Source organism: Sinocyclocheilus anshuiensis, unplaced genomic scaffold, assembly GCF_001515605.1.
Source record: "Sinocyclocheilus anshuiensis isolate Anshui unplaced genomic scaffold, SAMN03320099.WGS_v1.1 scaffold3105, whole genome shotgun sequence".
In the NCBI taxonomy this organism is placed as follows: domain Eukaryota; kingdom Metazoa; phylum Chordata; class Actinopteri; order Cypriniformes; family Cyprinidae; genus Sinocyclocheilus; species Sinocyclocheilus anshuiensis.
The window spans coordinates 241,260-251,547 of NW_015556133.1; the positions used below are offsets into that span (position 1 = coordinate 241,260).

At 37.7% G+C, this 10,288-nt stretch overlaps 1 protein-coding gene across 2 annotated transcripts in view; it reads right to left on the reverse strand.

The window, feature by feature from the left end:
• The window catches only part of LOC107676278 (uncharacterized aarF domain-containing protein kinase 1-like), a 137,811-nt gene that overhangs the window by 68,853 nt on the left and 58,670 nt on the right, over positions 1-10,288 (reverse strand). For both annotated transcript variants that reach the window (XM_016470810.1, XM_016470809.1), the window contains exons 5-6: positions 2,975-3,133; positions 2,201-2,359 (exon numbers count right to left, since the gene is read on the reverse strand). In XM_016470810.1, the coding sequence (XP_016326296.1) occupies positions 2,201-2,359; positions 2,975-3,133 (318 nt within the window). The remainder of the gene's footprint in view (positions 1-2,200; positions 2,360-2,974; positions 3,134-10,288) is intronic.

The window sequence follows — 10,288 nt, forward strand, 5'->3', positions numbered from 1 at the left end:
TATGAAACAAGGCGGCGGGAACAAGCAAACATAATTACTAATAAAATGAATATAAACAACAAAAACAACATTTCGTTTATAAACCACAAAACGAAAGTAAGTGGTAGCTGACTCACAGCGGACTGCCGCATAACAAAACCAACAAGTAAAGTCCAAGGCCTGGTCCTCTTTCACCTTTCACTGGTTGCCAGGTCTGCGAAACAAAACCAGCCCAACTGCTAATCAAAACTAGCCTCATCTTGTTTTTTTTCTGTGCTTTTTCCCTCCATATGGGCTCCCTTCTGTCAAAACGATTGCTTTAACCCGTAGTCTAAAAACTATAAGTTCTAAGTGTGTTTTAAGTGGTTTTTAGAGATGTGGTTTCTAAGGAGCTGGGTGTTTTAAGTGTTCATATGCAATTGATAGGGTGTTTGGTAACACTTTATTTCGATAGTCCACTTTAAACATTATATTAACAGTAAGTAACTTTGCAACTACATGTCAACTAGCAGTTAGTAGAGTATTAGTAGACTGTCTGCTTAATATCTTCTAACACTTTCTTTGTCAACTTATTCTACTAACCCTAAACCTACCCTAACAGTCTACTCTGAGAGTTAGTAGACATCTAGTTGCAAATTAATGAGAATTAGTTGACATGTAGTTGACATGTAGTTACAAAGTTACTTATAGTTAATAGAATGTCTAAAGTGGACTATCGAAATAAAGTGTAACCGGGTGTTTTGAGTGTTTGCTATGTGGTTTCTAAATGGTGTTTTGCTGGACATATTAATATGCACCAAAGATGAATAAGTTTGTGGTGGTGATTGACTTATTAAACAGCAGTAATGAACTAAACACTGGAAAACAGTTATAGACCATACTGTGAGCGAACAAGCATTATTAGCCATACCATAATTGCCCATTTGTGCCCTCGAATCACTATCTGTACTTCCAGACAATGATATGGAGAAAATAAGATTCTCTGCGACGGATAATGCCAGATGCTCAGAATTAGCTATAATCTGCACATAAAGCTCAAAGCAGCAGGCTTTCTTGATGGTTTAGATGACCTTCCTTTTCCATACGACAGTTTCCTGTTCCTGAACATCACTGCTTATCTGGTGCATCGCTCTACCGACTCGCTACTAATTAAAAACTTTCTTTACATAATGATGAAGATTTACTGTTTTTTTTTTCTTTGATAATTTTCGTCCACCTGATACCAAAGCCTGGCTTTTGCCACCACCAGGGCAGGGCGACACACTTTCAGTATAGTTCCTCTCCACTCTCTTTATCAAACGAACGTCACCGATAAAAAATCCCTCCGTTACCACCATATAAACAGAGCCATTTTTCAGCTCAGTGTCTGCCTTGTGCAACAGCAAAACACTCTGAACTGCCTGCGACTCCGCTGCACCGCCGCCGCTGTATAATCACGCTTGTTTTACAGGGCGAGAGGCTGATGCAGAGAGCCGGGATTTATTCCTGACATGGCGGCTTGTGCGCCGCTGTCAAACGTTTTGACAGAGCTAATAGTGTGCATTAGAGGCACAAATCTGCGGGTGTAAACCCAGGCAATTCTCATTACCCTGCAGGGCCAGCCAGGTCTCTTTGTTATTCATTAAAAATGAAAAGGGGACTTGCCTGGAAGCATTTGGCAGTTGTTATGACAGATTATTTACCTTGCAAAGTCTTCTTGCAGGGGAGAAATATGAGGGTACTGTGATTCGCGGCGTCTAGCCGAAACAGTGTGAAAAAGTGCAAATTGAAGCTAGTACAGTGTTTTAGTGGGACTTGTAATGTGACTTGCTTCACTTGAAAGTTGACAAAATCCTCAGAATAAGATGTTGAAATGCCATAAAAGTCTGAGTTTTTTTGTTTTGTAGTGCTGAAGTCTGTTGAAAAATGAGCTTTCACTCATTTTTCATTGCATTTGTGCAGCGTTGAAGGGCACACTACTCTTTAGAGTCATTCCAAACGAAAGTAAGCAACTGAATTGTTTCCTGAAGGCCATTGACAAAGTAAAAATCATTGGTCACTTCAAGAAAGTAATTTTGCCATTTATGAACCTGGCTGGCAAGTCCTCACGATTTATTTTAAAACCTAAGGTCATTTAAGACACTAAGATCTACGAATTTAAAAAGGCCAATTGTTGCTGTACACCAAAAGACTGTTAATAAGAAAAAATATTTATGCCACACCGAATAACACTGTCACAAACCTTCAAAAACGTGAACTGCTTGAGCATGTCTGCTATTTTCTCAGCATTTCGTCCCTCATTGAGGAAGTCCAGCTCTACAGGCATGTTCTTCTTGGCTTCTTCCACCAGCCACATGAAGGCAAAGTCTGGAAACAACCAGTGGACAACCTGAAGGAGAAACTAAAAACAGACACACATTCAGTTATGCTCATTGACATACCCCTCTGTTAGGATCTGATAATTTTTTTAATAACATGGATCATATTTTTTTATTTCTATAATTTATTTTTATTTTATTTTAATTTATATATTTTATTTGATATTATTTACATTTTTATATTTTATTATTTTATTTTATTTTATTCTTCTGGCCTGATGAAACTATTTCATATAACATGGATAAAGTACAATCAATCAGTCAGTTGCAAAATAAACCCCAAAAGAGTGATGCAGACTCTGACGGGAAGAAAAAATAAGTCTCTGGAAGGGGTATGCAAACTTGCACACCTTTATAATAAATTAAACTGAAGCCCAGACTCTGAATAAGACCTGGCTGTAATAGAGTAATTATATGTGATACAAATGAAATTGTAGGTGCATGGACAAATGGCTATTTGCAATAAAATGAATTAATAAAACTATTGGTTGAATGATGGACTCTATTTTTTAAACACTAATGGGAGGTGAACAGGCCCCTAGACGGATCGAGCTATACATGGGCGTGTGACAATGACAGAGCGTGTGAATTAGGCATCAGAAGCCAGGCATCGGCAGCCCTGCTCCCTTGGTAATTACCTCCATCACAACAATGTCCTTGGAGCTTTGGCGCTGGACCTTGGGATGTTGTACCTTCACTGCCACCGTCCTCCCATCTGGAAGTACTGCTTTGTGGACCTGAGCGAGGGAGGCGGCCCCTTGAGGCTTTTCCTCAAACTGGATGAAAAGATCGCTGAGCTGAGGATAGAATTTTATTTAAAGGTTAGAAAACTGGAAAGAGCCAGGAACTCTATCGTACAGGAATGCTGTAGGTGTTTTGACACTGAAAAACAAGCAGGCAGTCATTTAAATGGCACTTTTATCCAAAGAAAGTTGCAGTACACTCATGGGCGAATTCAGGAAGCTAGTAAGATAGGAAATTGTACTGCGAGTTTAGCAGTTTTTGACCATGAGTGCACTGTTCCAGGTTTAAAACAATTAATTAATGAAATCTGAAAGAACTTAAATTATTAATATTATTTAATACTTTTTTTTTTTAAAGCAATCTTTGGCCAAAAATAATTCTAAATATATAGAGAATATTAAATAAATAAATAAAAATATAAAACACTGTATATATCAAATTTTATTACTTACAGTACATATTATTTATAATATATTTAAATATTATTTACATATAATAAAATAAAAATGAATGATTTGTATAAGAAAAAAAATCATTATAAATAATATAGCACACTTTTCAGGATTGTATACAAAAAACTTATTAATATGCTATTTTAAAAAAATATATATATATAATGCAAAATAATATAATAACCAAGGGAAGCCTGTACCAAGAACAACAGGACAAAATCCTTCACCATCCAAATCCATAAATCAAAGCTGATACTTAATGTGTAATAAAATGATTTTAATGACATGCCCAGTTTCTTCACATCTATCTAAAATTGAACAAATCAATTAATCAGATGTATTGGACGGTTCTCTTTCCAACACTTCCCCAAAAAATGTGTTATACTAATTGTAAATACTGTCTACAAAGAAATATGATATTCAAAAAGGAACAAATCACTTAATTGCCAGTTCAGTTATAACAGCGGGGGAAATTATGTTGAGCAGGGTGTAAGCAGGGCATCTTGTAAATGCAGTTAGTGAAAAATAGCATGACTGATCAGTATGCTACATTTTCCTGCGATGCCAACTACAATGAATATTCAACACAGACACAACAGGGGCAGTGGAAGGGGATGCCAAGAGGAAGTGACAAATGTCTCGTGTGTGTGTGCGCACAAGAGGAGTTAACCATAAATAAATACTCCAAAAGGAATATCAAGCTGTTCTGCTCCAAAACGACATATTTCCAAATGCGTTTCCTGCTCCCAGAGAGACAAAAAGTATGTATGTGCTGTTAAAAACAAGAGTCGGTGGACCTTTCAACATTGAGTGCCAAGAAATCCTAGCTTTCACACAATTAACGTCACCTGGCAACCTCTACACAAATGAATGAGTGCAGCAGATGAAGGTCAACTCAAATTCGGTTGTTCTTTTTATAGAGTGGCATACTGAAACCAGTGGTCATGGTTTGCACACATTTTGGAAATCATAGGCTCTTGGCGCTCAGGAGGTGAAATCAGACTACAGAAATACCTAATTTTGTTCAATATATGCATGAATCATTCTTGTATAAGGCGACCATGTAGTTCTATATGATGAGCTTAGTGAAAGTCAAGGGAAATCAATGATAAATAAATAAAGTATACTATACTACTAAATTATACATATATCTCTGTACTTAGAATTTTACCCAGTATTTTGTGTGCCTTTGATTTGCTGCTCAGCAATATGCAAACAAAATCAACTATAGCACTAGCCAGGTTTCGTGTTGTTAACTAAATGTACTGCTTATAAAGAAGCCCATCTTAAAATCTGAAAATATTTGAGCTGTATAAATGGCAAGTAAATCTGCATTAAAGGTCTCGTTTGTTCATAATGAGTCTAGAAATTGCAAGCTCCAATTTGGAAGCAGCCAAATTCCAAAAACAGAATTAAGAAAAAAGAGAGGGGCTCAGACACATCTGATGACTAAGTTAGTGGATTTTATCATCATCCAGGTTGGACTTCTGCCATCTGTGTCAGCTGAGCGGCATGGGGTGGACTAGAGGAACCTCCAGAGAGAAAGAGATAGGCATGATGCCAGGGTCTGCTGTCACAGGTGAGGGACCATTGAGGAACAGACACTTCTCACCTTATGCATTCACCCAGAAATTTCCCCTGCAAATGGCTGTGATCCAGCCTGTTGATGTCTGGACGGCACCCAGGAGAAGTATGAGTAACATGCAGAAGAACAGAGCATGAGGTAGCTGTGAATATCACATGCAGAGTTTTGCTTCTCTGAATGTGAAACTTCTTTAGTGACACAACCAGATAAAAATAGACTTTCTTTGTGTCATGATTAAGATTAGCCAGTTCCTGGAAGAGATAACAACTCTAGAAATAAATGATATGCAGAAACGCCCCATTTCCTAAGCAGAAATTAGTACTTTTACTTGTGAAAACCTCTCATTGGCTTCTAAGTTAATCATAAAGTAAATTACATTTACTTGACAAAGCCAATTTCTAAAATTTAAGCTTATTATTATTCTTCTGAGACCTCAAATGTCAAGGCATATCCACTAATGTTGGCACAGACCTCCAGACTGTTCTGACTCAAGTTTCTAGATCTTTTCTTAACAAATTCAACTTACAAATTTCCTGTAGCAAACCTCTGAAAAATCCCACATTCCCAAAGACTTTCGTCCAAGGGTGTAACCTTTTCATTTATTGATTCCTATAGTGTATTCAAGCTACACCAAATATTCCTAGATGCTAGTAACACATATAAGCATGCTAAACATGCTAAAAACATAACAGCAACACCTAGCTATCAGTATGTTAAAATTCCTTATTAACATAAGAAAATATATTAAAAACATGCTGATGTGTATTTTTGATGTGGTTTATGATAAAAGTCTAATGATGGGGTCTGAGGTGGCCTAATATGTCTAATATGGTCTGTCTGAGTTTTAATTGGTCTATCTGGCTTTTCCTGATTAAAACCTTCAAGCTTTTTAAAACTTTCAGACTAGGCGTTGTCATGCAAACATCTTCCCAACCCGAACACATTCTATTTAGTTATCATTTCTATACACTAAGTCCATATGGCCAGGTTTTGAGGGATAAAGTCTAGCACACTGTGCAGCTTTTCCTTTCCAAGAAAGCCACCTTAGAAAATAATAGACTGTCTGACCATCATGTAAAATGTGAAAAGACGGTTTGTTTTGTTCCCCTTCAGGAACTCGAGCTGCGTCGAGTCGCTTTGGGAACGCCCTTGCGTGACCGCGTTCTGAAACACGGTCTGGAAGCAAGTTTATCTAAAATAGCTTCTACAACAATAATAGACTAGCTCATTCAAATAACACAGCACAGCAGGTCAGTCCAAAATTGTACAGACAACACAGAAGAAATGTGCAGACTTTGTGATCAGAAGATCCTGTCTGTACAACAGTAAAAAGCACCAATTATTTCACAGACAAATCTCGGTAAACAAAGCAAAATAAACAGATTTGCTCCTCTAGTTTATGTGCTACTCAGTGCCTCAAAACATTAAAAGTCACTAAACTGGCAAACTTTGACCTTTGACTTTATGGACTTAATGGATTTCAGACCTTTGACTGTCCATCCTCAAATATTCACAGCAGCAGACCAGATCCCAATAAAGATTTTATCCCTGCAGATGCAAAATGTCGCTTATCTTTTATGTAAACTCACATGTCACACTTGCCACTTTTGAGTGCAATATATAGTCTGTGAACAGACTGTGGTGGAGCACCCTTATAGATACCTTATTCCAATATTCAAATAAATGCTTCATTATTAGCCTATTTATAAAACTTAACTAGCATAAGTGGTCACAAGTCAGTTTTATAGGATGCTATGCCAGATGTTTGGCCTTCACATGTATAGCAAAACAATCAGCCCCATTCAAAACAGTTTTACAGCAACACCAACGGACTCAGCAGGTGGACATGGTTGGTGTCACCCATCCAAACTCTGTTTTTTGTACATAGACAACCTGTCTGATTAGGCTAATGTGAACCTGACCATAGCTAGTTTCTCAGAGGGACCTTCCAGCGCTCCCGAGGCGCTTCTCCCACATACGACTAGCACTTGCCAATGCATGAGTTATGCAACCATATCTCTGGGAAAGCTCTCACTACACCATAGCCTTGCAGATTATTTTTTTTCAGTGTATGATTCGACATATAGAACTTTTGACACAAAAATGGCTGATTTTTACCTCTATATTAAATTTATATTATGATTATACACTATAGATAGTGTGTTGCTTTATAAAATGACAGTTCAACCGTCATTCTATAATGGAAGAGTCAAACAAGATTTTGCATCACACACTGGGCCCCTGCTGAGTCACTTCTTTCGCATCTGTCATTCAAAGCCTGGGGGGTGGGGGAGCCAGGATAGGCTCCTCCCACCCCAGCACCATTCTTCTCACTGTGAGACAAGAAAAATGGAAGCAATTAGCTACAGCAGAGGTCAAGATGGAATCCCTAGAGAGCTGTAGTCATTAGACTAGCCTGTCGCTTGTCATATGCAATATGCTCAGGCCACAGTACTACAACAGCGTTCGCTACAGGAGCCGCTGTATCAAACCTCAATTGTGCGGTAATTCCCTCTGGAGTTGTGTTTCAATATGTCCAGCATTGCACGCAAAGCACAGGTCTGTCATTTGTATTTTCATACCATTTCGCCTCACTGTCCTTTCTCATTTTTGTCATTTTGTTTTTGCCGGAGCGTTCACGCAGTTGACCCAGTTTGTCCTTTCTGAAATGTTCAGATAATCAGAGTTTTGTCTCTTTTTTTCGTGCGAGCTTATCTAAAGCCACAGATGACTGGGAGCACAGATCAGCCAGTGCCTGCGATGGCCTGATAGCATAGTGTGACCTCTGACCTCCCGCTGAGCAGCCGGAGCCATTATTGTGCCTCACTGTAATCACAGTCAGCTGAGACTGCAGCAGAGGGGATACACAAACAGAGGAGAAACCGGTGTGAGCGGCCCTCAAAACAACTAAAGCCTGCCTACTGACTGACCAATGAGGCTGTGACATTCATTCACCTGTGAGCAAATTTAGATGTGGCGAATAAATAAAATAAAATAAAATAAAATAAAATAAAATAAAAATAAAAATTTTCACAGCAGCTTTACAGGGATAAACAGGGAAATAATGATTCAATGATGCAAACAGAGTTCAATTCTACTGTAAAGCAGGTCTAAAATCTAAAAAAAAAAATTTAAAATAATAAATAAAATAAATAGATATAAGTGATATATATATAAATAGATCTCTTTTCTACCAGAGAGTCTTGATCAATGACAAAAAATAACTATATAATATAAATATAAAATAAAATAAATTATATAAATAAAATTATATAAATATAATATTAATCATTATTGCCTGTGGTAGGATGTTCTGGGTGACTGATTGCCATGGGGTTGCTATGTGGTTTTAGCCAGTTGTTGTTTCTAAAGAGCTCTAGTTGCTTACTAGGTAGTTGCTTAGTTGACCAAAGTCCCTAGGTATGGTTCAGTTCCCTTATTTAATGTAAATGTATAACATTTTCCACTCATTTATTGTACACCAGGTGAAAACTTCATTTAAGCTCTTAGAAAAGTAACAGCCTCAACCCTAGCAAACACCTGTAATAAAATTTCAAAATATGCTGTGTGCATTAGCTTTAAATTTAGTTTTAGCTTTAGATTTTGATAAACTACCCACCGACCACACTGAAACTAATAGCATAAGCAAAAAGATCAATCGTATGTAAATGTGAGTTTGTGAAACATTTGAAATTAAGCAGATTTCTGCATGAATACTTCCTAATAAATATAAGGGGTTTACAAATGTATGTGTACGTGTGTGTTTAAAAGCTATAAATACCTTAGACATCTTAGATGGCTCAAAGATAACTCACCATATATGCATTTAGACACATTCTGACAACCTGCCCTGAATCAAATGAAGAGAAGCCTTGCTTTACTGCAAGTCACAGTATTTACTTCAGATAAATCCAATAGTTCCCTTTCATGGGAACTTCGAACTGCGTCCTCTAGGGGTCACTATGGGGAACACCTCGTCGTGACCCGTGTCTGAAGCATACATTGAAAAAACACCAACTCGTTGGCCGGCGACAGCCATGACGTAACTACCGGTGCGACTATAGAATAAATAGGCGCCGGGAGCACGCATCATTCTCTTTATATAAATATATATATGTGTGTGTAGAATAAACTAATGAGCTGTTGGTTGTGTATATAACCCTTCCGCGGCTGGGTTCAGAAACCAGGTGCTCGACTTGCAGTGTTTATTTCACTCATCGATATATGTCCAGAAGGTAAGTAATTCCCTACTCAGGGAACCATGGTTACATAAGTAACCTGAGACGTTTTCTTTTGCAGAAAAGACCATTAACATTTTTATAACTTAGTTTTCCATTATTCTTTTAGAGAAATCCTTTCTTTGTGGACCGTTATTATTCATCCCCCAGAGAATGGTGATCTTATCTCAATTACAAAAATACAAAAACTTGTTCACCAAAATAAAATGCCAACAGCTGAGGATTCCTGTTTACATGCAAACTAAATTCATTTTCCAAACTTTAAAATGACCTTGAAACACGTTATTGATGAAGGGGGGATTTGAACAACAACAAACGTTGTTTACGCTTTGATTTGAACGAAAACAATGTATCCGCGTGACGCAGCTGACACAGAATAGCATACGCTGTTTGTGTTCAGTGGATACTCTCCAAAATGGCGCCAGGGTGACGCGGAGGAGACTATTTGTTGAATAAAGTCGTTATTTTTGTTTTCTTTGCGAACAAAAAGTTAAATGTTGCTGAGAATTTTGAATAATAATGTATTATGGTTTCCACAAAAAATATAGCTGCACAACCATTACAACCATTTTTAATAACAAAAATTTCTTAAGCACCCAATCAGCATATTAGCATGATCAAGGATCATGTGACAATGAAGACTGGAGTAATGGATTCATTCCTCTTCCTTCAAACTTATTGGATTGCAGATTCAAGAGAGTGACATTTTAGTGTTAACCTGTCCAGGAAGAAATGAACCTATTTACTCTGACTTTATCATTAAACTAATGGCACTTTTCCACTGCATGGTACGGCACAGTATGGTTTGGTACGGTTCACTTTTGGGGGGTTTTACACTGGGTACAGTACCTGGTACTTTTTTTAGTACCACCTCGGTTGGGGTTCCAAGTGAACCGTACCGTTACCAAAACGTGACGTGTAAACTGTGCTGGT